The sequence below is a fragment of the Tetrao urogallus genome (assembly GCF_951394365.1).
Source record: "Tetrao urogallus genome assembly, chromosome: 11".
Taxonomy (NCBI): domain Eukaryota; kingdom Metazoa; phylum Chordata; class Aves; order Galliformes; family Phasianidae; genus Tetrao; species Tetrao urogallus.
The window spans coordinates 2,378,838-2,406,380 of NC_136824.1; the positions used below are offsets into that span (position 1 = coordinate 2,378,838).

Sequence of the window (27,543 nt, forward strand, 5' to 3'; positions counted from 1 at the left end):
TGGCGGCTCCTCCCGGGCTCTGCCCGTTTCCTCCGGCCGCTCGGGCAGCCCCGCGGCTGCTCGCCCCGCTCCGGGCCCGTCTGCCCCTCCGGCACGGCCCTGCGCTGCGGTAGTGCTGGAGCTCGCACGTAAGGACGGTGCGTTCCGTGGCAGAACGAGGCGGCAGCGATCTCGGGCAGATCCTCGCGCTAAGCCCGGTGCCGTGCCTTTGCCGTCCGTGCCAGGTTGCTTCTTAAGGCCGCCGCTCTTCGTTTCCTGCTTTTCTTGGGAGGGGTGTCTGAGAAGTAGGTCGGGTTGAGGCATACCGGCATCTGCGTGTAGGTGGGGAGGGGAGATTTTTCTTTGTTGGAATTCTGTGAAGTAGCTGAAAGTTTTTGGGGTTTTTTTTTTATTCAGATTTGAAGCCTTATGCCCGGTTTTTAGCTCAGTCTGAGCAGAGCGCTGTGCTGTGTGGGGCTGGGATGGCCTTTCAGTCTTACGAGATTTACGTTTTGATTTGTTTTCGTGTTGTAAATGTGTTAAGACAGAAGAAGTGCCTCCCTTTGTTGTGTTTGGATGTGCAAAATTGCAAACATGCTTTTGATTGAGACTTGCCCTGCTCTGCTGTTGGTGTTCTGTGTTAAAATGGGCTAGATCCAAGTTGCATGCAATCTCTTCCTCTCATCTGTGAAGAGCAGCAGGAGCAGCCGGTCCATCAGGGAGCTTTATCTCGGGTAGCTGTGCTGGCCAAGCCCATGCCTTGAAATTCTTTGGCCCTTTAGTGCCTGTTTGCTGAATGCAGGTGCTCGGTTTGTTTTTCATTAGTGTCTTTGGCAAGCTCAGACCAGCAAGCTCTGCCTGTTCTATAGCAGCGTGTCAAACAGTTGTGCAGCCTTTCCATTTTATATATAGAAAAAACAAGCTGCCTTTGAGGATTGACAATCGTCACGCCTTGCTGTCTTTGTTAATGGATTATGTGTAGGAGTTTATAGCTGGGATCCTTTTGGAGCTGCACTCAGATCTTGGATTTATGGTTTCCTACTGCCAGATCTCTGGGCTGTTTTGTCTAGCTTGGATATGCTTTGTAAAGCACGGCTAACTTCAGGGAGAAATATCTGCTAACTGAACAACCTGTTCAGGAGGGTAAGATCAGGTCAGTCAGTTTGGAAAACACTCATTTCACTGGGTCACCTTCCTGTATGGCCTCATGCTTTTGGAAGAATCTGTTCAGAAATTGTAATTATGTGCTTGTAGATGGTATCATTGTGGTGGTATTGCTAGACCCTTCACAGCTTTGTTTGAAAGGAGAAATTACAGGAAAATGATGGTTGCCCAGCCCCGTTGTGTATGGCCAGTAGGTTCAGAATCAACTTCAAATACTGTATCTGCTAAGCAGTTGGCTGTCCCAGCTCTTGATACAGTCCTAATCAGCCTTTATTCTGATATCAATGTATCAAGCTAGTTTTGCCATTCACAGGGTGGAAGAATGAAGTTTGAGCTTAACAGGGAAGGATTTATTGAACTGAGCAATTGAGAGGTGTTACGATAAAGAGGCAAACACTAATAAGTCTATGTGGATCTATGAAATTATTAGCTTTGTTCTGAAAGGCTGAGCAATGACAGCCTGTTTTCCATAGCAGAAATGCATCTCCTTTTCCTTTCAGATTTTCCATGTGAAATAGCAGGTTTCTCGTAGCATTTTTGCTGTATTGTGTCTTTGGAGTCTGATGTGAACTTTGGCTGGAAAGGAGCGCTGACCCTCTGGTGTTTTTTCTTTTCCAGAAACATGCAACATGGCAGCAGCCATGGAAACTGAACAGCCAGGCCTCGAAGTCTTTGAAACCACGGGCTGTGAGGAGCAGGTGCAGAGAGAGGAGCAGCCAAAACCTGAACCTTTCTATGTAGAGAGACATTCCTGGAGCCAGCTTCGGAAACTGCTCACAGATACACGAAAGTATCATGGATATATGATGGCAAAAGCCCCACATGACTTCACGTTTGTTAAGAAAAATGATCCTGAAGGACCTCATTCTGATAGGATTTACTATCTGGGTAAGTTTGCTGGCTCAGCCTGTGCCTTGACTAAACAGTCACTGCAGAGGTGGTTTGGATTTGACCGTTCCTCTGTGCGCACCTGATTCCCTCTGATTGGTCCCTAAATGCCTTGGCAAGAGCTGTCAGAAATCTGAGTAGCACTGAGAGAGATGAACAGGAAGGAGGCATTCAAACCTTCCTGAAGGTGCATCATCTTTGAAACATAAGCTGCATCGTGCTGCACTCCAGCCAGGCGAAATAACAGAGCAGACCTTTCTGAATTTAAAAGCTTATAAAATAAAAAGACCCCTGACCTTCAACAAGACAAGGTTATTCTTCAAGCAGCATGTAGTAAGTCTGACTGTAGTTCTTTGTTCTTCACCTTCCCTGTGACTTGCATTTCTGAGAAGTGGGGACTTCTCAGTGCAAGGCTGCATTGTAGAGACTGTCAGTGCTTCCTTTGTAGGAATGCCTGTGAAGCTGTTTCTTAGCATCTTTTGAGAGTGTTGGAATTATTAATAGAAAACGAATGTACTTTGTTTCTTTCCTTTTTGACAACAGCAATGTCTGGGGAGAATAGAGAGAACACACTCTTCTACTCTGAAATTCCAAAAACTGTGAACAAAGCTGCTGTCCTGTTGCTTTCCTGGAAGCCTCTCTTGGATCTTTTTCCGGTGGGTCCTGATTTTTTTTCTTACATCTTAGCAACACAGCAAGGCTTTGAGGTTGCACCTATAAGCCATTACTCTGGTCTTAAACACTTCAAGCTTCTCTTTGTATTTGGTTAACTCTGCAACCGTCTCAAAAACAAGTGTAATTTTCTCTTCAGTTTTTGGAGCTACAGCCTGTGTGCATCATGAAAGCTGAGTGTATGTGGTTGATTTCTCCTTTGCCAGCAGAGATTACAAGTGCTAATTTGCATCACATTCTCTGCTTTGAGATCCTGGGCATTGCTGAAGGAGCCTGTAGTCTCCAGTAGTCGCTGTCTTGCAGGGGGAAGCGATGAGTCTCCCCAGTGACCTGTCAGTGGCTCTGTGACTCAGGCTGAAACAAGAAATCTCTTTTCCACTCTAGGTTGTGTGTCCTCTTCTCACCTCCGTGCACCACAGCAGGTTGAGGGAGGCAGGATATTTCCTGTGTGGAATTAGGTGTGTTGTTTCCCCATGTTGCTTCCTGAGGCTGTCAGCCAGACATAAAACTCATGCTGTGCTTTCCTCCCACCAGACCAGTCACCATGTATCTTTGCAAAAGTTAGTGGAGGCTGTCCTACTCATTCTAGAAATAATAGACCTTCTGTCTGATCTTTCTCATGCCAGCGTACACTGGAAATAGTGCCAACCTTACTAAGGGAGAAGTGGCTCTCAGGTTCCCACTTCTGTAGGATACGGTCGAGGAATGCACCTACAAGTTCTCGCAGCAGAAGCACAAGCAGGAGTGGGCTCCCGGCTGTCAGCAGGATTCTGGAGGAGGAGGGTGTCTGCACAGCCATCTGGTCCTGGAAGCTTGGCGTGCAGAGATGCTCTGACAGTATTGTAGCAAATGCAGAGCAGAGGTGTTGATTGTGCTTCTCTGCCCGTGTTCAGGCCATCCTGGACTACGGTATGTACTCTCGGGAAGAGGAGTTGCTGCGGGAGAGGAAGCGGATTGGCACTGTTGGGATTGCCTGCTACGACTACCACCGCGAGAGCGGCACCTTCCTGTTTCAGGCTGGGAGTGGAATTTATCATGTAAAAGATGGAGGCCCTCATGGATTCACTGTGAGTTTATTCATCTCTCTGTCTTGCACAGTACTTCCTGCCTCTGGCTGGAAGCTCCTTTGCTTCCTAGTGAAGGCAGAATGTGAGGTTCAGCTATTGCTACACTGCCTTGGCAAGTTATTGTTGCACTGGAGGGGCAAGCAGCCTTAACCAACCTCAAAACGTGGAGAAGTCCTCCTTAGGGATGCATTGCCATGGTTACAGAAACTTGGATGGAGAATTAAAAAGAAATGGTAGAATCTCTGGTGGCAAGGCAAGTCACTAGACTTTCTGAATTTTATTTTATTTTACCAACAAAAAGGGACATGAAGCCTGTGGTGCTCTGCTCTTCCATGTACTCTGAAGTCATATCAGAGGCAGCTTTTGTTCCCAAGCTGTGGTTTAGAGGTCACTGTTCAGCAATCAGTACTGTATGTGTTACAGGATTTGGCTTAGAACTTTGTGAACAAGCAGCCTTTACTCTTTGCTTGTGCTAATGCTGGATTTGAAAGCTGAAACCATTTCTTGTTGATACAGGAGATGCTTGATGTTTGCCTAACCCAGCTGTTACTGTATCTCGAGATGGTTTTGGAGAACAAGATTTCTGTCTTTCTGCCTGTCAATTTTTAGGTGTGCCAGGCTTCTATAGGCAGGCTGTCTTCTGATTTGCAGTTAATTCTCAGCACTGGTGAAAGAGGCCCTGGTGGAACTGTTCAAGATGGTGGAAGCACAACTTTCCCTATAAAGTATCTGCTGATATTTTTCTGTATTTTGGAAATTGTAGAGATTGCTCTCTTGTAAACCTGTGTGTTTGAAGTCAGCAAGCACATTGCTGCGGTCATAGAGACCTTCTGGTAATCTAGGGCAGTGACTGTTTCACTACTTACTATTCTTTTTCTCTTCTTTCGATCAGCAACAGCCTTTAAGACCCATTCTGGTAGAGACCAGTTGTCCAAATATCCGGATGGATCCTAAGCTTTGTCCAGCTGATCCAAATTGGATTGCCTTTATCCATAGCAATGACATCTGGATATCTAATATAGAAACCAGAGAAGAAAGGAGGCTAACATTTGTGCACAATGGTAATTCGTCCTGAATTAAAATCTCTGCACCTCCTCTGCACTTGTTCTTGCTCTACTGAATTAAGTAATGGCACTAAGTTATCTCCTGAGATCTGAGGGAATGGCAACTGTTTACTTCATCTGGGGTTTGGTTGTCACGTTCTGTATGTTTTCTCCAATGCAAATGCTGCAGGAAAATTCTTTTCCTGGGTCCACTGGGAAAACCAGAATCTGGCAGGATGAGTTATTTGTTGAATACATATGGAAAGACTTCTCCTGAATCACATATTCTTTTTATGTACTAGAACAGTCGTTTTTGTGTGGAGTAGCTGTGGGTGGAATAGAGCTGGGGGAAAGTTTCTGCCAGCAAAGTCAGGCTGCAGGGCTTTTTAGAGACAATACAGAGTTTCTGAATAGCACTGTGGCTTCTGCTGGTGCCCTCATACTCAGTCTCTTATGTTTGTGCTTCTACCCCTCTCCAGGTCTGGTTTAGACATGTATCCCACGGAAGGGAAATGGAAAACTGTGACTAAACAGCTTCTTAAAATCCATTGCATTTTGCAATTGAAGCATGCTGCTTGTACTGAAACTGCATCATTAGATTTGTAACCAAATCAAAATTTTTGACACTTTACAACAATACTTGAGCTTATTTGAAAGTTAGTTATTAAAATATTATGTAAGTACATTAAAAATAAACTATAGCAATGACTCCTTCTCAGATGATAATTATTTATGGAGCGCTGCTAAGTTACCTCCAGGGTAACAGGAAAAATATTGAAGCCCTGTGGATAGGGTTGAGATGTTATGTAAGCCTGTTACTTTCAGCCTGTACACTGAATGAAATGCTGGTAATTTTTTCTGAATGTTGGTACTTTTGGTGTCAGTTCTCAGGATTTTTTTGCTTTAATTTCATTAAAACTTGTGGTTCCAATTTGCTGAGCTCAGGTAGAGAGAACATTTTCTTTCTTGGATGAGTGCATGGAAAACTGAGAGACTAATTGGGTAGGAGTAAGACAGGAAGATGAGGCTTTTCTTTCCTAAAAGAGGCTGCTGTGTCAGAGAGGATTAGGTCTTCCCCAGATAAATCAACAGAGTGGGGTGAAAGCAGTTCTGCTGAGAAGCCAGATTTGCTATCATGTCATTGTTCTCCAGAGGCTGAACATAGGCTGTGTTTGGGATAATGCAGAGCTGATTCGATTCTGCAGTACATCATGAACTAATTCTTTTGTGTCTTTTTTTTTTTCTTTTTTCTTGAGAACTTGCCAATGTAGAGGAAGATCCAAAGTCTGCTGGCGTGGCTACTTTTGTGCTGCAGGAGGAGTTTGACAGATACACTGGCTATTGGTGGAGTCCAAAGGCAGAGCCAAGTAAGTGTGTTGGACGCAGTGTGTCTGACAGGCACAAGTAGTTGCCCCCATGCTGTGCTGTCTAGGGAAAGTTATTTCTTGTCTTTGGATAGGAACCTTATATTTCAAGAAGAGCTATAAGTGTCTGCAGTGGTGGACGTGTTAAGGTGCCCTCGTTAGCCTGAGCTACTGGGGGAAGAAACTTTCCTTCTCACAATAGTGATAGGAATTGCATGAGACTTGGTGCATTTTGTGTAATGAAACGAGAGTCACAGACATTCCTTCATCCTTTCAGCCTGCATGCTCTCCTAGGGAAGCACTGATGTCTGCAGTAACCAATTTTGAGAGCTGCTCTGATCAGGAAATGTTAATTCCTTTACAGCACTGAATGGGGGTAAAGTTCTTCGAATTCTTTATGAAGAAAACGATGAGTCAGAAGTGGAAATCATTCATGTCACATCACCCATGTTGGAGACAAGAAGAACAGATTCCTTCCGGTACCCCAAAACTGGTGAGACCCAGATGACCTTGCATCTCCATTTCTGGGAGATGCTTATTTTATTCCATGTGCCTTACGCTGGTGATAGAGCAGGGCGTTGTTGTAGGCATGACGTGTGGTCCTGGAATTAGTGTTCAGGTAGTAGAAATGTATGTGGAAAAACTTCTGCCCTGGAGGTTTGATTAGTCACTGGTGCCTGTGTTGATTTTCCAGCCATGAGGTTACTAAGAACTCAGTCTGGGTCCCTCAGAAGTTGGCAGAAACCCTACCTGATTGTCGCTATTTTGGAGCTGCTGTCTCAGATCCTGGCACAGAGAAGCTGGTTCCTGTTACAGCCCAGTGTCTCTGAGGGAATAGCTGCAGAATGATAGCATTTTGATTTTCCCAGGGGGAGGCATCCTGCTAGCTGCTGGCAGTGCCCTGGGAGTTCGAAAGGGCTCTGATCTCCACGAATGCTTTCGGACTTGGAAAACTGTGCTTGTTTACAGACTATGAGGGAAAGCCTCTGCTGCCATTTTCAAACAGTGAGTGATGCGAAGGCTTCAGCAGTAAAGGAGGGCAGGCTGGAGCCAATGAGACTTCTGCAGACCTGCTGTGCAGTGCACTGTGCTGTGCCAGGTGTATAGGGCAAGTTTGAGCAAGCTGACCCTTGCTCTTCTGAGATTTCGCTGCTGTTTTTGCAGGACGTGTTGATCACATTATGAAAGTAGTTCGTTTCTTTCTTACTCCTGAAGTCTTTTTATCTGTTTTTATTATCAGGTCTTGAAATTGCCCTAATCCTTTGGCAAGAGTTTCCTGCTTATGATTCTGATTTACTGCTCCTTTTAAGGAGCAGGAGGGGCCATGTTAGCCTGCAAAGCAAGAGGTGACTTCATGTTTTCCAGTGCTAGGGTACACTTAGATTTTGTGAGGGTGTTTTATTATACTTTTATTAAGTGCTGAATCTAAGCAGCGTAGGAAAACCAGGCAGCCAAAGCCTTAAATGCCTTGAAAACAAACAAATGTGTTTTAATCTCTGTCCTCAGTTTCCAGTCAGAACCACGTAGGCAGTAGGCTTTTTTGGGTTGTTATAAGGGCAAAGCTTGAGGTGGTTTGTTACCAGGGAGAAGACGAGTACTTCAGTGAGCCAGAACTGTGGCTTAAAGCAAGTCATTCCACCTCAGTGCGTCAGTTTTTGTGAGTTGATAAAGTGAAAGCAGCATTGAGAATATTAAAACTATGTGGAAGCTGCTAGATGGAGCTGCTTAGACTGACACAACAACTTTACTCTTTATCCTTCACCTCTGCTGTGCAGCAGGCCCTCAGCACTGCAGGTGCTGTACATCTGTGTTGTTCAGGCTTTGTATGGAGAGCTAGGTGATTTTCACTGTCCAGCACAGAAAAGTGTTGCTCTGCTTTTTATTCAATATCAGCCAAACAGTAAACCAAAGCTTGCTTTGCTGTCCAGGTGGTGCGTGCTTTGTCTGTGGGAGAGCAAACTGACTGACAGTAGCATAGCTCCTTGATCAGAGCTGTTTGTGGCATTACATCCACCAATTCTGCTGTGTGTCTGTAGTCTCTTTTTTCTGTGCCTGGTTCTCTAATATGTGCAAGCAGGCTATTTGACCAAAGAGTGTTCTGCTTTTTTCCTGTTCCAGTTCTGTACAAATAACAACGCAGTAATCCACAGTTCAAGCCTGCCCTCTTGGAAGCAAACAGTTTGTGCCTGACTGCTAACATCTGTTTTTGTAGGTACAGCAAATCCAAAGGTCACTTTCAAGATTTCTGAAGTGGTGATCAATGAAGAAGGAAGAGTAAGTTCCATGTTCCCCTTGTTCCCAAGTTAAATTTGATTTCTGTGACTCTTCTTGGTAAAAACTGCTTTCCTTTTCAGCATAACTGAACTTTCTTTGTTGTGTTAGCTCAGTGGCTTACCTGGAGGCAATGCACTTGGCTCCTTCCTTGTGTTCAGCAATGTTTCTCAAGGACTGTTTGATGAACTCAGCTGCAGAGCAGAGCATTTTAGGTGTGAATGGTTAGGCTTTGCTATGTGACAGATGTCTTGATTGCTTGGCTGCAGACGATGGAAAAAAACTGATTGCAAAGAGAATGTATCACCTTATAAAAGCATGAACGTGTGGGAAAAGATGAGCTTTGCTTTCACTCCAGGAATTTTGAACAAATGCAGAAATTTCCATAGGCCAATCCAAGGTCTTTGGACAATTGGGGAATTAATCTTACCAAACAGATACATTAACCTCCATACATTGTTGGATCCTGTCTGCTCCTGAGCTGCTTCAGCTCATCAACACTCACCTGCTGGGACAGCGGTGCTGATGTGAACCAGCAGTGAGGGAAAGCTGCCAGGATCCTTGGGGTACCACTGCGATTTGTCCCAGCAGGGGCAAGCTGCAGAGCTGTGTGTCAGTTAGAGCCATATTGATAACTGGATGCCATGCAGAATGTTCAGCATACAGCAACAAAAACTCTTTACAAATAAGCTTGGTACAAATCACCTTCCCTTTGTATTTAACATGGGGAAACTGATCCTTTAAGTGTCTTAGGCAAGGCACGTGATGGATTTGTGGGCAGAATCTGTATTCCTCAAGTCCCAGCCCTTGCTGTGCTGGTAATGAACAGCTCTAGTAATATTCTGGTGTCTGGCTGCAGGTGGGGTGAATACCCTGCACTGAAAGGACAAAACAATCTAAATTGCTTAAGCTGCGCAGAAGTCTGCTGTGTCCAGACTCTCATCGGGCATGAAAACTGATTGTGTGAGTTCGTCTCAGTCAATGTCAGTCACTGAATTACTCCTTTGTCAACAGATTGCAGGTGTTGTGGATAAAGAGCTGGTTCAGCCGTTCGAGATCCTCTTTGAAGGAGTAGAGTACATTGCTAGAGCTGGGTGGACGCCAGAAGGAAAATAGTGCGTATGTTAATCCTGTCTCTGCTTAGAGGGTTTGGGCAATGCAGCTAGAAGCAGAACGTAGCGGTCTTTGTCTTCCTTGGGCTGAAGCCTTCTTTCATTTTCCCTTTGCTACAAATACATCTGCATAAAGAAGGCAGCTTCTCCAAAACCAAACAGTCCTTACCTCCTCTGACGCCTGGCCCTACTGCTTGGGGATGGGCACTCACAGCCTTTGATGTCTGTGTCCTCCCAGCATCCCTGTGAGACAGAGTGCAGTGCTATTATCCCCATTTTGCAGATGGGGAACTGAGGCCCAGAGAGGCTAAGTGACTTGCCATAGTCACACAGGAAGTCTATGGCTGAGGACAGAAATGAGCCCACGTCCCCCAGGCTACCACCCTCACCTCTGAACTGTCCTTACTGACCAGAGTTACTGATCAGAAAACCTCCTATAAGTGCTACTTACATTTGCATGTCATTTTTAACCTTGTAGATGATGTAGTGCAGTGTTTCTAATTCACCAGAAGCATCTCCAGAGTTGCACTTCTCCAGTTCTTGAATCTAAAGATTTCACTTTATTTATTTTTTTCAAATGTGGAAGAAATGCAGGGACACATTTGTTCCATTGTCTTGCTTTTTTTCAGGATTATTATTAGAGCTACATGTAAAGTCATCAGAAGTATGGCAGGGTCTGCTGCCAGTTCATTTAGGTGCCAGTATTACTCTCTGCCAGGTACAGATTTAAAACATTAATATTTTGACGAGTATCCTGAAACATTGGTTATTCCTCTTCTTCGTTATTCCCTCTGATTTTTCTCTTCTCTTTCTCCTTTAAAGCACAATCCAAATCTGGGGGAATAGAATTAATTAAACTTTTCAACCACCAGTGCTTATGCAATATTGAAATGAAGAGAAATAGTTATGGAAGAGGTTTGTTTTTGTGGGTGAGATTTTACATGTGGTTTTTTTGCTTAATCTGAAGCCGAACATTCTTGACTCCCCCAAAATGCCTCGTGGTAATGTGCTGCTTTTGAGGTTTTTCAGATCTCTCTACTGTTCATTGTTGTATGCTGTTTTCTCTAATATCTGTCTTCTCAACAGCATTTGGTCCATCTTACTGGATCGTTCCCAGACTCGACTGCAGATCGTCTTGATTCCCCCTGCATTATTCATCCCAGTAGAAGATGATGCAATGGAAAGGCAGAAACTTATCGACGCCGTACCAGATTCTGTTACACCTTTAATTATTTATGAGGAAACAACAGACATATGGATAAATGTAAGAATTTGAATTTCAGCCTTGTCTGACAGTTTGTTGTTCAAGACCCCGTGTGCAGCACTTGGGCAAAGTTGATGTTGCTGTGCTGTGCTGCCGAGGAGAATATTCCTGTTGTCCAAGTTCTGTGCCTGTTTCTGGCAGAGAGCTGCTCTAAAGGGCTCATAACATGTAGAGGGCAAAAAGATGTGTGATGTGTAAGCAGAGCTGCTTTGCTTGAGGCCGCTAGGTGATCAGAGAGCTAGGAACGGAGCCCAGGACACTGCTGTTCCAGGATAGCCCCATTCCCACATTGTTACCCACTGTCCTCCAGCTTCTTTGTACTTTTGTTTGCCTGAAGCAGTCCCAGCAGGTGAAGTATTCTTCAGCCAGTGAAGATGTATCTAGGTGGCAGTGGGGGAACGTGTCTCAGGAATCTGCTAACAGTCACTGAAAATCCTCCTGAACCACACATATTCTGGTGAAATGGATTCCTGTGTATTGGTTGTGGAGGTATTCTACAGGGCCTGAGCTCTGTGAGCCTGCACACAGGTGTGCTAGGCTCACGGTGTAGGAAGGAGTGTTGTTCCTGCTTGTGCTGATCTCCAAAGAGGCATCCTGCTGGGGGTGTACCAGGGTGCAGGAGAGCCTGAAAATGTCAATCACTGGTGGGTAGTTGCATCTTTCAGCAGAGTGTGGGCACAAAGCCTTCCAGTAAATGGATTCTGTACAGTGAGTGCTCTGTAGTACTGTAATTTCTTTTTAGTAGTAGTGTGCATGGTTTCAGGATGGTGCAGTATGTTGTCTTTTCTCTGTTATTTTTCTGGCTGGAGTTGTTTTTGACTAGCAGCACTTATTGTGCATATAAGTGCTTCTGATGCTTCAAACGATTGTCACTTGAAGCAAGAGCTGGCATCTTTATGAGTGGGAAGATGATGTCAGTTCATCTTTCTCTAAATAGCCCTTATCGGCTTCTAGACAGCACCAGGCAGAGGTGGCCACCAAACCCTGTCTTATTTTGGTTGGCCTTTGTATGCTGTCTGCAGAGCTGGACTCACCTCTGTATACAAGCTAGAAAGGCAGCTGCAAAAAAACTTAATTCATTCTGTGGCCAGGGTATAGGCTATCAAGAAGCCTGGAGCTGTGCAGCATGTGGCTGCTGTTTGCAGACATCTCCTGGCTCTTATGCGTTATTTGTTCTGCCAGTAAGGGACACTGTGCTGCAGCCTGCTGGTGTAACCTGTGCTGGGCAGTTAGAGGTGTTTATGGGTGACTTCAGTGCCAAAGTCCTGCTGATAACAGCAACGTGCTGTTCTGTCTCCACAGATCCATGATATCTTCTATGTTTTCCCTCAAACCCATGAAGATGAGATAGAGTTCATTTTTGCCTCCGAGTGTAAAACAGGATTCAGACACCTATACAAAATTGTCTCAATTTTGAAGGAGAGCAAATATAAACGGTCATCTGGAGGACTGCCTGCTCCAAGTAAGTGAGTTTACTCTCTTGCTTTAATTGGGCATTTGCTGCTGACTGGTGAGGAAATGAATGTCCTTCTGGGTGGCAGGAATCACTAGAAACTCCTGTTGTTTCCTCAGAAGCCCTTCACTGTACAGTCATTCCTCTTGAAATTGTAAGGGGGTTATTCTGTGTGCAGCACGCCTTCATTTTAACCCAGATTCTTCCTTGCTGACTGGAGGTAAAAGTTTCAAAAAATCAGATGCCAGATGGGCTTCCCTGTGGTGCTGTGACATGCACTGAGTTGACAGTGATGGGGTTGTTTACTTCCTGACTGCAGTGGGTTAATCATTACAGCAATAACGTGGCTATCTCTGATCTGAAGGTCCAGTGTATCTAATAGGTGTTCAAGACTTGGTTTTGGAAGTGAAACCAGCGTAGTTCCTGTCAGCCTTTACAAGCAGATCGTAGCAGAGGCTGATAAAGAGCACAGTTTGAACATGCTGTAAAAAGGACTGCAGAGGGCCTCCCTGTCTAAGGGGCCCACTTGTTAGTCCCTTTAAAATGAACATATGTGCTTGGCAGCAAAACCTATGATATGGCAACTATTCAGAGAATTCCTATCTGCTCTTAAAAACAGTCGTGGTATTGCTGTATAGACAGAGATGTTAGTAGGAGAAAATTACTGACAGCTGTTGCAAGTGGAAATGCGGAAAGAGTAATTCCAAGCAAAAAAAAAAAAGAAATCAATGCAAGGACCACGTGCTTCCAAGCTGCAGTCAGAGTTTGCATGGTGGAGCTGTGCACAAAGCCCCTGGAATGTTTTTTCCACAGTATGTGTTCTTTCATTTACAGTTTCATGCTGTGATACTTAATTTACTTGTTGTGTGTTGAAGGCACTCGCTGAGTTCTGCGTGCACAAGAAGTGCACCTAATTTTACTGTAGGTCCCAGCTTAGTGCAATTGTTGGTGTGGGTTTTTTCCAAAAAGCATTAGATTGGGTTCATTAGACTTCTATGATTGTATCCAATTACTTCTTCTTGCTAGATCTCCCTCCTTCCAAGGCAAATGAAGCCATTTTATAAAAGCAGAGCTGCTTCCCAGCCCAAAGCAAAATTCCCCATTTTTGACACCAGAGATTCCCTTTGCACCCTTTTCAATATTAAAAAAAGCAAGAAGCAAAGCTATCCAGGTGTCAGTTTGAGAGTACCTGTGAATCCTTCAATGCACAGCTCTCAGAATGTGTAGTACCAGCTCTGACATTTGTCTGCGGAGTTGCCAGAGATACAGGTCCTCTGCAAAGCCATGTTGTTCTTGGCTTGTCTAGCAGAAAAGCTTGGAAAGAAGAAATGTCATGGTGTCTGTGTGTTCTGTAAAATGTGCGAGTGTAAAATCTCTGTGTTTGCAGGTGACTTCAAGTGCCCCATCAAAGAGGAGATTGCCATTACCAGTGGGGAATGGGAAGTGCTTGGCAGACACGGGTCCAATGTAAGTCTCTGCTCGTGCTGCATGGATATCTTGCAAGCAACGCAGGCATGCTGGAAGACAGCTGGTATTTGGCTTCTTCCTTGCAGATTGCTGGACAGTAACTCCAAATTATAGAAGTGGTGAGGGGGGGGAAGACTTGGTGGGGAAAGAAGACCTGGGCTTTGTTTCAGCCATAACTGGATATTGGTTTTGTTTTGTGTTGTTTTTGTTTGTGACAGATCTATGTAGACGAAGCCAAAAAGCTGGTGTATTTTCAAGGCACGAAAGACTCTCCTTTAGAACATCACTTGTATGTTGTTAACTACAAGAATCCTGGAGAAGTAAAACGACTGACAGAACGTGGTTACTCTCATGCCTGCTGTGTCAGCCAGGTATCCATCTGCACGAGGCCTGGATAGGCAGGGCTGCCTGGGTGTGTTGTGTTTTATTGCCAAACGTGTCCTTCACCAATCAGCAGACAAGGTTGTATTTCAGTGTAACAGAAGTCGATGTTACGCTGTGCTGTGTGCTCAATATTGTACAGTGAGCGTGCGGCCGCCTCTGGAAACTGGATCTGACCTCCTGGTCCAGGTTGCTCTTCAGCTCAGGCAGGAGCTCAGGCAGGTTGAATTGTCTGAAACCAAGCCTGGCTTTTCTTGCCTGAAGTGGGCTGTTGAGAAGTCCCCTGAGGAGGTGAACCTGTGGGGAGGCATTTGGGGCAGTAAGCTGCTCTGCTGTAACTGCTCTGCCTGGAGAGGAATGTATGACAAAGTCCTCGTGCCACTGCTGGTTTTGCAGGTGTATTTTTAGTTTTCAAACATCAGTGCCTGAATCTTGCTGCAGACTGTGGCTTCTCAGAGTCTATCACTCTTATTGCAAAAGAGACTTCCTGGTTTCAGTTGGTTCCTAAATGTCTTCGAAAAGATATGAATACAGGAAAAAAATGATCCTTTTGCTTGTATCTCTGTACTGAGGAGTTCAAGATAACACTTTTTCTCTCTAGGATTGTGACATGTTTATCAGCAAGTACAGCAATCAGAAGAACCCACACTGTGTGTCCCTTTACCGGCTGACAGGACATGAAGATGATGCAGCTCAAAGGACAAAGGAATTCTGGGCTACAATTTTAGATTCAGCAGGTAAAACAGAATTGTTAAGAAACTGCAAAAAGACAATCAGGAAGATGGGTGAGACTTCCCTGAGTCTAATCTGAGATCTGCTGTTGTGGGTAATTAGGCTTCCCTGTGAAACTCACGCTTGTGTGAAAAGTTCGTGGAAGTGGAGGAGTGGCATTTTCAGCTCTATGACAAATGAGTATAAGCTGGCCATGAAGGAATTTAGAGTGGAAATTGCTAAGTTTCTACTGCCAGTAGAAAGCATGTTTTACCATCAGTAGGGGGGAGTTGAGTGAGCTTGTTTACTTTTTAGCTAAATGCATGCTAACAAGCTTGCTTCTGGGCCTCTGGGGAGGCCGCACGCTTCTGAGGCAGTTCTGTGTTGCTGTCTGCTGGTGTCTTTGTGAGGCAGCTCTTAGGCTTTTATTTTTCCACTGTGATTCTGTTACTTTTCATCTCGTTGCTGCATTCAGGGGAGAAGAGGAATGGGTATGTGACAGGACAGAGAAAGCTCCCATATGTCTGGGGCATTCCCAGCCTCTGCCTGGTCCCAGCCACATCCACGGGCAGTTTGGGAAAGCTGTGTTGTTGAGGATGCAGCAGCACGGTGATGGGACAGGGCTGGAGCAGAGCTGTCCATTCCCTGTTAATCCAGGCTCTTTGTGCCTTCCCAGGCCCTCTTCCTGATTACATTCCCCCAGAAGTGTTCTCCTTTGAGAGCTCCACGGGGTTTACGCTCTATGGGATGATGTACAAACCTCACAATCTGCAACCTGGGAAGAAGTACCCTACTGTGATCTTCATCTATGGAGGCCCACAGGTGAGTGCAGTGTTTCTGAGTGGTGGGGTGGAGCCTTTGGACCCTTCATTTCCATGACACAGAATGACTTCTTACTGAGGGAAGAGAGCTTAATTCGTAGCAGCAAACTTACAGCGGGGAGGAGAGATTTTGAAAAATCTACATTATAAAGCTGTATAAAACACTGAAAGGGAAGTAAATAAAAATAGCCTGAAATGGGATTAATAGGTTTGATTACATAGGTGACTGTGTCATTGTCCTTCTGTTCCAGGTGCAGCTAGTGAACAATCGATTTAAAGGACTCAAATATTTCCGACTGAACACCTTGGCCTCTTTAGGCTACGTTGTTGTGGTTATTGACAACAGGGGGTCCTGCCACCGAGGGCTGAAGTTTGAAGGAGCCTTCAAATACAAAATGGTAAGTGTAGACCAACTGGGTCTGGTTCTTCATTTTCAGCCAGAGCCAGGTTGGAATCCTGGTGTTACCTGAGCTGAAGTCGCAGTCTGGCACGGATATCCAATATAGTTTGTGCAATGCTGCTTAGTTTGGGGAGGGAAACGGTGTGCAGTTGAGCAGTACGAATGTGAGAGAGGAAAGGTGCTCAGTGTGGGATGGATACAATGTCAGGATTTGAGTTTGCAAGCTTATCATGTGCAAGGGGAATCTTGTTAGTAAGGGAGCTAGATCATAAAGGTCCAATCCAACTCAAGCTATTCTAGGATCTCTGACTCTCACCAGAAATACAGGTTTTATCTGGTGGCTTAGCATGTGTTTATTGTCTAAAGAAGGAAAGGAGTCATCTCTCTGTAACGTGCCTAGTACAGTGGAGTGCTGGTGTGTGGATGGGTGCTGCACAAACAGAAGCAGCAAAGGTATGAATGCTGGTTGCTTTCAGAAATCATGAGAATGTGCCTTTTGTCTGGGTCTGACAACTTCCCTTTTCTCTCTCTTCCCAGGGGCAAATAGAAATTGATGACCAAGTGGAAGGGCTGCACTACTTGGCATCGCAGTATGACTTCATTGATTTGGATCGTGTTGGCATTCATGGCTGGTCATATGGAGGCTACCTCTCTCTTATGGCTTTAATGCAGAGGTCAGATATCTTCAGGGTATGTTCGTACATTGAGTACTTATTCTGGTGGTGCAAACAGAATGTTTCCTCTAATCGTGTAACCTCCCTCAGGTGGTCACAGCACAAAGACCAGTGAGACGCAGTGCTCTGCCTGTTTCCATCGAGATTTTTCTACTTAGGCAAGTTCTGCTGTTTTAGAATACCTTCCTTGTACAGGACTTCTAATTAGGCTTTTTTTTATTAGACACTGGCTAGCCTTCTGATGCTTCCAGAAAATAGATCTTAAAATTTATTCACACTTTAAAACTAGTGCTTTCCAACAAGTCACTGTGCAGTTTTAAACCAGCATTCAGCGGATACTGCAAGAGCAGTTCTCTGCACTTGTTTCCATCTGTAGCGTGGGGACGAAAATGCTCTTCCTCTGTTAGCCTGTTGTCGCTGTTGGGTTTTCAGGGGTGTCTGGGACTGGTATTCACACTGAGTCTGTACTGGAACAGATAGGTGATTCAGCTTTTCAAACAGAGACAGTGAGACCTGTGCAGCCCCAGTAAGTCATGCTAATAGAGATGCCTCATAACACTGGATTGCATTTGTAAGATTAAGTGCTGCTCTTTCCCACTTCCCCATGCAAGTTTGCAGCCTTCATCCTCAGGGCGATTTGGTGTGACTGCACCATCGCTGTGCTTCCTTCCTTTAGCTCCACGTGAGCTTGACATAATCCTGACCTGATGTGAAGGTGCTGTGCTGTCTGTGAGGCTTCCTGCGCTGATGTGGGCAGGGTGCTTTTGGGTATCCAAGAAATGTAACGTGAGAGGAGTGTGAGGCAGTTCAGGTAGGCCAGTTTTCTTGAAACATCTGAGAGTTCTTGTGAGCCGAGGTGAGGAGGATCAACTGTTCACCCCATTCAGCTGAACACAGGAGGTGCTGCCTCTCTGGAGCTGTGTAGAACAGCTTTAAGCTGATGGACTTTTGAGCTTGCAGAAGTGTAACAGTGCTGCTGTAGCTTTACCAGTCTGAGGTCACGTGTGCTGAAGGTCCCTCATATAGTGTCACTCTTGCCTGCTTTGTGCCAGCTTAGCTCTTTGTGCTGTGAATCAACCAAGGGAAATTACCCCGCTGAGAAACAGCACCACCATCTCTTCCTCCTCCCCTCTTTACTCTCCTTCTGTCCTAAGAGAATGGTTTCTCTGTAGTCTTGATCTATTCCCAGATTGATTTGTAACAGTGTGTTCTGTAACAGCCAGGGGGCAACCTGGCTGTGGGGAGAAGTGCAGGAAGGAGGTGCTTCTGCTTACATGACTTGAGAGCACTGCAGTAAATGACAAAACTGTTGTTGGGCAAGTGTCAGAGGCAGAGATGTGGTGAAAGCTGAATATTGCTCTCAGCACGGTTTGCTCTTTGTGGTTCTCCTTTCTTTGTCTAAATCCAACCTCAGTATTCTTGGGAGGTTCAATCATTACTTTTCACAAGTCCTTAAGGATTATCATATAAAGATACTTGACTGGAAAAGAGTTTTATTTTGTTTAGTTTTTTACTGGTCTTTTCTCACAAGCATCTCTGCATGCTGTTGGTGGGTATGCAGGAGGGATTACTGAGTCCTAGGGAGCTTTTAAGTCCAGTTTCTGTTAAACGCTCTAATAAAAAGTTCTGTGACCCCAAAGCAGAGCGCTCCACGTTTTGAATTAAGTCTGCTTACCTCCAGCAGGACCTGCAGGTGGTGAGCTCAGTGCTGCTCCCGATTTGTCCATAGGATCTTCCTGCTTTTAGCAGCTGCCTGGACGTAGGCTGTAGCTGAAGCCTGCAGATGCACGAGCTGTGGGAAGGACTGCTGTGGACTCTAAGGAGAGCTCGCTAGCGTGTATCCTGAGCACTGGGATAGCAGTGAGGGAGGGAGGGATGTCCCCAGATCGAGGTGTCAGGGTTGTCATCCCTTCCCTGTGCTGAGAGCCGTGCTGACTTGCAGGTTGCCATCGCCGGAGCGCCCGTGACGCTGTGGGTTTTCTATGACACGGGTTACACAGAGCGCTACATGGGACACCCGGAGCACAACGAGCAGGGCTACTACCTGGGTTCCGTGGCCATGCAGGCTGACAAGTTTCCTTCTGAGTAAGTTTGGTTCTGCAGACTTATTTATTTCCTGTTCTTGGCAATTAAATCTCAGAATCATAAATGCTGGTATTAAAACAAAAACAACACTAATGAGCTTAATAGACTTGAATGAACATTTGCATAATTACGGACCATTCCAAGTAATCCCTTTTATCCTAGCTGTAATTAAGACTATTTTTATGTCTAAAGAAATGACAAACACATCTCCAGTTATATGATTAGCAGTTTAGTGTCGCAGTAAGCTAGACAAAAGTTAGTTTATCAGCATGCTTTCTGCGTGCTTTCAGTCTGCGTCAGCACAGAGTTGTCTGCAGAGCAGGCTGAGGCTGCAGGCTTTCTTGCCAAAGAGCAGAAAACCAGCAGTGATTCTGAGCAAGTGTTAAGCTGTTGAATTATCCAAGATAGGAATTGTTTCTGAAAATAGTGATAATGTGCAGATAAAAGGTGTGACTGTTATGTGCGTGTACAGGAAGAGCTTGTTGAGGAAGAGAGGGTTTGTGATGAGCTGCAGGTCCATCCAGGGCAGCTCACAATAGCAAAGTTACTCTCTTCAGTGCAGCCATTTTTACTGTTTGCTCTTTTGGAAGGAGTGTTTGTGGACTGTGCAGTGACTGGCAGCTTCTGGGATGCTATCTAGAAATGTTTATCTTTTGCTTTCCTCAGACCAAACCGTTTGCTGCTGCTACATGGGTTCTTGGATGAGAACGTTCACTTTGCACACACTAGTATTTTGCTCAGCTTTTTAGTGAGAGCTGGGAAGCCATACGACTTGCAGGTAAGGCAAGAATGAGGATGTGAAAATGAAGTGTTGTCTTTGAGGAGTACAAATAGAAGCTTGTGTTGTGTCTGTTCTGGGCAGCTTGGGATTCTGGAGTAAAACTCCAGTATTTGAGCCTGCTGTGTTTTTTTAAAGGAAGATTTATGAGTAAACCAAACAACTTCTAGGTAAATGAGCAGTGAAGGCTGCTCCCAAGGAGATCTACAGTTTGGAAGCAGTACTACAGTGTCTGTGCAGCACAGAGCAGGCTTATGTAATTAATGAAACCCTGCTGGTTCTGTGCAGATGTAGCCCAGGTACCCTGCATTGTGCTACAGAACTGAAGCACGCTGATGTTCCTGATGGCTCCAAGCAGGATCTGCTTCTGTTCAGCGAGGAGTCGCATCCAGCTAAGCACAAGCTGGATCAGAGGATGCAGGTTGTTGTCTCCAGGCTCAGGAAGCAGAGGAGGGGATGCTGAAGTGCAAACAGAGCTGCTGTACGGGGATGACACGCACGTTTTGAACTCCAGGACCAGTTTAAATGTTGGCACTCAAAAGTTTTGTGGGTACTCATGACTTTATTTTATATTTTAGATCTACCCTCAGGAGAGGCACAGTATAAGGGTGCCTGAGTCGGGAGAGCACTATGAACTCCATCTACTGTATTACCTGCAAGAGAATCTGGGCTCTCGCATTGCTGCCCTGAAGGCAATGTAACTCGCCTCTGCAGGACTCTGCTCAGCTGGCTGCTGTTCCGAATGAGGAGACAGGAAACTAGAGAAAACAGAAGGGAACTTTGCATTTTGGTGCCTGCCACGTGTACACACACATTCATACATAGACACTTTTTTAAAGTAAATTTGGTGCCATATAGGGAATTAAAGGACGATGGCCTAATAACCTTAAAGCTTAGGGTGTAAATAAAATCCAGTGTCTGTAATGCAGTACCATGGGTGTTCTCTCGGGGGAGGAGCTCAGCTGAAGATAAAGTACTTCCACAGCACCAGATCTTCACGTTTTAAAAAGACTCTGATCTAATCAGTGTTTTTACAGTGTGTTCCTTGACACTAGAAAGTTTACTCACTACACAGCAGGAGTTTACCTGGATGCTTACAATGTGTACATTACGTTTTGAATGTCATTGTATAGCTTTTATGCTTCCTACACGGGATGTGTCTCACTCCAGAAAAGTTGGTCCCAAGTTAGACACGTCCCCTATCCAGCTTCTGATTGTTTTCTAAGGAGAAACACTTTTAAGCTGCCCTAAGAAGATTTTAAATTTTGGATTCAGTTCAGCTGATGCCAGATTCTTTTCAAAAATGGCTTCTCTTCTCAGGATAAGTCGTACTGGTTTTCCTTCCAGCAGATTGATATCCTATCCTGATTGTACTTGATTTCACCTGGGGAAGTGAAATGATGTTTTACTGTGATGTGAGCATAACAATCTTTTATTTGGGATGCAAACTAATTTCAGGCAAATTGCTGAGACTTTGTAAATTCTAAAAGAAGCTTAAAAGTGCAGCCCGTTCCTCATTGACGTTTTTCCCTGACGTTCATCCTGGAGCTGTTTTTGCAGTACTGTTTTCTTACTGTCACATCAGCATGATGTAGATATATGCATCCTGTTACAGTTCTGAGATTCAACGCTCTGATTCAAGGGTCTGCAGAGGATTTGGAGAGGAGAGACCGTACGAACACTACGCATCAGGCAGTGTGAGCTGCTCCATTGATTTCCTGATTATATTCAAGGCACTGTTTCCCAGGCTCTGCTCAGTCCTCTGGTCCCAGGTCATTTCCAGCACTGCTGCATAGCATGACTGTGATGCTGTGTTTGAGAACTCCCTTCTGCATAGCTTAAGGTAACCCCTCTAAGCCTAAAGGATATGAAATCCCAGTTGTGTTTTTGTTAGTGAGGTTTTAACTAAGCAGCAGGCTTGGCTAAAAAGTGTCTTATGTGAAGTTACTTTAAACTTGCAACAAGTTGTTCGAGATAGAAACCCATGGCAAAATGATTCTCTTTAATCCAGGAAATTCTCCTCTTGGGACCTGCCTCTGAGACTCTTGTAAGTTTTAATGGTTTTCTTAGAAACCTAAGAACTTCCTTTCCTTTCCTTTTTGGTGCTAGAGAGAAGCTGAGCACGGTTTTTCTTTTCATCTTTTCAAAACATGGAATCCCTCTCAGTACTTATGCTCTTTGTGCTCCACACGTGCCCTTGTCTTCCTCGCTGTGGTGCTGTTCAGCTTGGCCATGAGACTCTGGGATTTAACACCATCTGATTGTATTGTATCACACTGCACATTTTGCAGTCAGGCTGCTGAGCGCTGACATTGGCAGAGCCACTGCAGTTACACGGGTGTGAAATGTGATGTGAGAACAGGATTTGGCTTGGGGATTATGCAAAAGATAGCCAAAGCAAACAGGTATGCAGTAGGTGTACATTTCCCTGACATGGCAGCGTTTAGTTTGGGGATTGGGGTTTCAGATCACTGTTTTTTCAGTGGATGAGTTGAAATCCCCTTAGCAGGTCAGTAACAGCCTTGCTGCTGGGATCTGGCATGGCAGAGAGCTCCTTCTGACATCTCCTCTTTGAGAAATGAACTGTGGCTGAACCTGGGCTGTCTGCTGTAGTCAGTGCAGAGAGATGAGTAATTGTGCTGAAGCTTTTGGTCTGGAGCAGCGTGGCAGGGAGTACAGAAAAGTAAAAGCTGTCACGATGGAGTTCTTTTCAGTTCCTTACATGTTTATGCTGTATGATATATACATATATCTATATCTGTTCATATATACATATATGTATAAAATTACACGTGGATAGCATCACCTTTTCCAAGGTTGTTTATATTTTGTTCAATATTTAACTTGCTTTTGGGGTGTTTCTGCTCTTTTTCTAGAGGTGAGTACCCTTGAATGTAAATGTTTATGATTTTTAAGGCAAAATTGATCCTTTTGTGTAAAAAAGAAAAGAAAAAAAAAAAAGAAAAAAAAAAGCCTTCATCAAGCAGTGCTTCTTTGGCAACTGAAGAACTAAATGTTATGCAAGTAAACCAGGCTGGATTTTGATTTAGCACAGGATTGTAAGTGCTGACATATAACTTTTAAATAACACATCTTTTCGTTGTTTTAAATATACCTATTGAAAAGCTATTAAGGTGCAAAGCACTGTAAGTACTCTATTTTGCAACATATTCTTTTTTTTCCTACAAAAGTTTTTTCTTTTTACAGCAGCCAAGCACTTTAAGACCCCCTGCTCTCTTATCCTGCAGAAGTGCTGGGAGGATTTATCAGCAGAGCTTTGCAGTTCTGATCAGAGATGCCTCGTGTGAGCTTTGAGACTGAGGTAGGGAGGTGCCGAGGGCTCTCAGAGCACAGATGGGTGCCTGGGGGTCGGATGCAGCAGTGTGCTCTGTGCCCAGCAGGCACCTGCACTGAGCAGGAGGGAGACGCAGCCTTCATTGCACAGTGGGCATTGGCTTCTTCCCAGCAGTTGCACTGATGTCTTTGGAGATGAATGTTTTAACGTCTCGTACCTCAAAGAATACATGAGACCTGGGGATCTGTGCTGAAGTTGGGTGGTGATGCCAGCAGTGGCGGTGGCTGGGATTTGTTGAGGTTGTTTCTGTGGGAGCCCAATCTCTGTCCCTTCTTATGGCAGCCTTCAGGAGTTTACAGGAATTGCACTCCCTACCCCGTCCCTTGGTTTCCAGTGGTCTTCTATTCAGAACAAAATATAATTGGTAATTAACCAGAGCTGCTGAGTTTTTGTAAGCTCTCTTAACTTCAAAATGTTCGTTAATGAAATAATGAATTCAAGCCTCATGTAAAGCTTTGAAAATCAATTAGCTTCATTATATCGCAATGGAAAATGCATTCTCTGGTTATTGCTAGTTCTGTTTGGGGAATGAGAGAAATACTTTGAGCAGAGATATGGGTGCTGCTTCCTCCCCAAGCACAGCGTGTGCCACGCACTGCAGAGATTTCCCAGCTTGACCATGGGGTCCCAGCACCACTCCATGGGGGGAGCACCGGGTTGTGCTTCTGCTGTGTCCATACAGAAGGCTGTTTTGCTGCTGGCATGACATTCGGCTTCCGATGAGGCAATAATAGAGTACAAGTGAATGAAATAACGGCCTGGATTAGGATACTGCTTTGAACTGCCTGTTTACTGGAGTACCAGAGCCCTGCAAAGACTTCCATGCACCCCTTGCGGGTCTTTGGACAGTCCTTTCACAGAGAGCTCTTGGCATGGTTTTTACGTAGATGTTCTGCACAGAGTTCAGGTTTTTAATGTTAGGAGAAGTGCCTGCTGTTTGCATTAACAGAACTGCATGTCTCACTCCAGTGGGTTTATGGTCTCCCTCCCCCACCTTTCTAGCGACTTAGCTTTTAATCGTGTAAAGTGGAGACATTTGTTTTGCTGCTTTTTATTACAAAACCTTTGTGGCAATAAAGATGCTGCTAAATAAATTGAATTAAATGGTTCCCCTTCCCCCCCCCACCCCCGCTCAGTTTCAACTGTCTCTCTTCTTGATTTAGTAGAGTTTGTGCATAATTAGATCTCCTTGCTTTGTGCTGCAGAGATCAGCAGTGATGGAAAATGTGCGTGTGCATTTCATGCACTTGTTGGGCATTTAGTGAAAGCATCTGATTTTTCCTGTCCCTAGTGATTAATTGATACAAACAGGAAGTTCAGGCACTTGCTTGGTATAACCGCACTCCTGCTTCTTCCCATTCCTGTGTGCTGGGAGCAGCCCTTGGCTGTGGATCTGGGCACATTCCTTCCTTGCTGCCCAGCATGGGCACAGCACAGTGTGGGATGTGGCTCTGGTGCCCTGTGTGGTGAGATGGGAGAGAGGAGGGGATGCGTGCCACCTCCTGCTGGGCCTCACGGGCCTTGAGGTGATTGGTCTTTATGGGTGTCCCAGTTCTGCTTAGTGCTGACCCAGAACGGATGGTGGAGGGCACGGGGAGGTCATGTTCAACAAGTTGTGTCGCTCATTTATTGCTGATTTTTCTTCATGGCATGGCTTGGCTTGGAATGGACCTTAGAAAGACCTGGTCCCAACCCCTGGTCGTGTGTAGGGTTGCCACCCACATGATCAGGTTTCCCAGGGCACTCATTCTGATGGCTCCCAGAAGTGAGCTGGTAACCAGCAGTGTGATGATGCACTGCATCTCCATCTGGGGTTTTAGACCCTACCATAACATAGCAAAGCTTTCCCTGTAGCGTTCAGGAGCCATCATACAGCACAAGCTGGGCCACGAGCATCATGCCAGCCAAGGGCCAATTCTGGAGCAGCCAGAGGACTGCTGCCCTTCAGCTGGATGTGCAGGCATCCTCACCACCAGGTAGCAGTGGGGAAGGTTTCCCCACGTGCTCCTGTGTGCTGGTGAATGAACTGCTGCAAACCTTCTGGGTGGTGGTGATTTTCATCTGTATGATGAATAAATTATGAAGTTGCTTCCTTAACTAATTGCTGTCACTTGAGCTGACTGCACCTTTGGGTATGCAGTGGAAGCAAATATTTCTCTTTAAAATAGACTTTCTGCAGATATTTGAGCTGAATTGAAGCTAAATGTGCTCCTTGAGATGAGAAGTTTGCAGGGCAGAATGAACTTCTCATCCCAGATGGGTCACATCCCAGATGAGATTTTTCAGAAATCACTGTGCTGGCCATGGTGTGAGTGCTGCGTGCTGGAGGCTGCCTGGGTTTTTGCTCAGTGCTCAGAGTTTTGCAAACATGAGAGCTCATTTATCTGCGTTTGTGCATTGGGTTTGCTTCTGAGTGAGCAAAGCCTGTATTCAATGTGTTTCGGGATCTTTGCCCTGAGTAGGACTGATGGAAAGCAGCCAGTACTGTTGTGTTCCGAGCAGGGAGGGGATGCTGCTGTGGAAAAGAGTGAAGCTGGAGGTGTTGGGCTGTGCAGCAGACTGGCTGTGTGACTCAGAGCAAGCTCAGCTTGCTGCTCTTGGCTTCCTGCTCACTGAACTGCGGATCTGATAGAGCTGGGCTGGGCAGGACCTGGGCCTTTGGGTTTTGGTGCAGTTGTAAATATAAGAACTCCTGCAGTGATTGCAGTTCTGTGCCTGGATCTGATAGGTGAGGCAGCAGAGCCCGCAGAGCTGTGATTCTCAGGGAATGATGGATTAGTGGCTCCCGTGTTTCCACATCGTGCTGTCAGATGAGCACCTGCCCCACTGGGCAGGCAGACTGCTGCTGCTGAGCATCCCAGCGTGGTTGGTGCTTATTTCTAGGCCAGGTTGGTGGCTGTGGGGTTGCAGGCTCCTACCCTTCCTTGTGCACCTCCATTGGCTGGCATTAACAGAGGCTGCAAACCCTTCGGGCTTTTGAGACCCCATTTCTCCCATTTCTGGCCCATTCTGAGCCCGCTCCCTTGGCTGCTGGGGAGGAATGGTACCATGGTTCCCATGGAGACTCATTCGTTCCCCTGCATGGCATTGCTGCAGCACTTCTCAGCCTTTTCAGGCTGCAACAAAAAGTGTTTTCCTGCACAGTTTAGAAGGGGGTTTCATTTGCAGTGGGACAAGCTGGTGGGCATAGATGTGCTTCCTGCTGCTTGTTGCTGGAAGGAGCTCAAAAATGCCCTCCATGCCAGCAGAACACTGCTTCATCCACACTGCTGCTGGGCTCCACGCACCCAACAAATCCCCTACAGCTGTGCTGCTGGCATGTCCTGGATGTGGACTATGCTCCAAATTTGTCCTTGGTGTCCTGGCTGCAACAAGGGGAATCCTGTTGCGTGAGAGCATTGAAGGGTCCTGGTGTGGGGTTTGTGACAATGAGAGCTGTTCATCCCTCCAGTTTTCAGCATTATCCTGTGCTGGTCCTGGCCCAGTCCCATCCTACACCAGCAATTTGTCCTCTGTTACAATCTATTTTTAATGTTTGGAGTTCATAATTCTGGTCTGGAGCAGCAAAACGGAAATATCTTTCCTGGAAGAACTAATGCACTAAATAAACCCTCTGCATACCTTACGAGAGAAAGAACGGATCTGCAAATGGTACAGGAGAGCAAATAGCTGCATCTCCCTCCCCGCAGGCTTTTTTCAGGCTGAGCCGGCAGACAGAGCTGTGCTTGGGTCCCTGCAGATGGGGGCTCGCGCTCCTCCTACGCTGCGCAGCCCGGCTGGCCGGGAGCCAGGCTGTGCACTTTGCAGGGAATTCGCAGTTTCAGTGTTGTTTTTTTTTCTGCTCTGAAACGGATCAAAAGCAAACAGCAGATTTGCTCTGCCAAGTGAAATTCTGGAGAGGCAGAATCTGAGTGTTATTACTTTGAATTAAAGCCTTTCACGTTTGCGTTTGACAGTGTTACGGTCGGAAAGTTTAAACCTACTTGAAATGGAAAGCCAAAACATTGGAACGGAGCGGTTGGGAACTTCTGGAAACTGTCCTGTTGTCTTCCAGGCAATCCTTGTCCACGCAGTCCCGGTGTCGTTCGGCTCAGCCCCGCTTTGTGCTGACTTTGTCCGTGCTGATGGAACATTCCTGGTATAGGCAGCAGCAGGCCTGGCGTTGGCAGGGCACAGGCCCTTTTTCTTTCCCATTGTGTTTGGAATTTCACTATTTATTTTTTTTTTTGTCCCCAGCTGCCATTCCCCTCCACACAGTGCAGCGGTGGTGGAGTGGCTGGACGTGCACCTTCACCTTTCTATTTCTTAAAGTAGAATCACAGCAGTCGCCAGCTGAACACCTGAAGTGATGGCATTGGTTTCCTGCCAGCGCCACTCAAAAAATCCACAACTTTGGCTTCATCGGCCCCCATTGGCAGCTTGGAGGTCAGGTTTTGCCCGGGGAATACGCAGTTGTCCCAGTGATTCGGGAGCCCTTTTCCCACCGAGCAATGGGCCCTTTCTTTGGGGCACAATGAACCCTCTTGCTGCCTTTCTTGCCTTTTCTTCCCCGGCTTTCCCACATTCTGTTCGCACCTTCATGAATATTCAGAGG

At 45.6% G+C, this 27,543-nt stretch overlaps 1 protein-coding gene across 1 annotated transcript; it reads left to right on the forward strand.

The window, feature by feature from the left end:
* Window positions 1-1,769: 1,769 nt before the first annotated feature.
* On the forward strand, window positions 1,770-20,295 carry DPP8 (dipeptidyl peptidase 8; the record flags this gene model as incomplete). The annotated part of the gene is made up of 19 exons (XM_079541150.1): window positions 1,770-2,031; window positions 2,575-2,687; window positions 3,597-3,770; window positions 4,663-4,831; window positions 6,070-6,180; window positions 6,542-6,670; window positions 8,390-8,451; window positions 9,463-9,563; window positions 10,647-10,824; window positions 12,127-12,286; window positions 13,665-13,744; window positions 13,963-14,115; window positions 14,727-14,862; window positions 15,513-15,658; window positions 15,909-16,055; window positions 16,595-16,747; window positions 18,674-18,816; window positions 19,483-19,594; window positions 20,173-20,295. Exons 1-19 carry the CDS (start codon window positions 1,773-1,775, stop codon window positions 20,293-20,295), a joined length of 2,649 nt encoding a protein of 882 aa, XP_079397276.1. The 5' UTR covers window positions 1,770-1,772.
* Window positions 20,296-27,543: the final 7,248 nt, after the last annotated feature.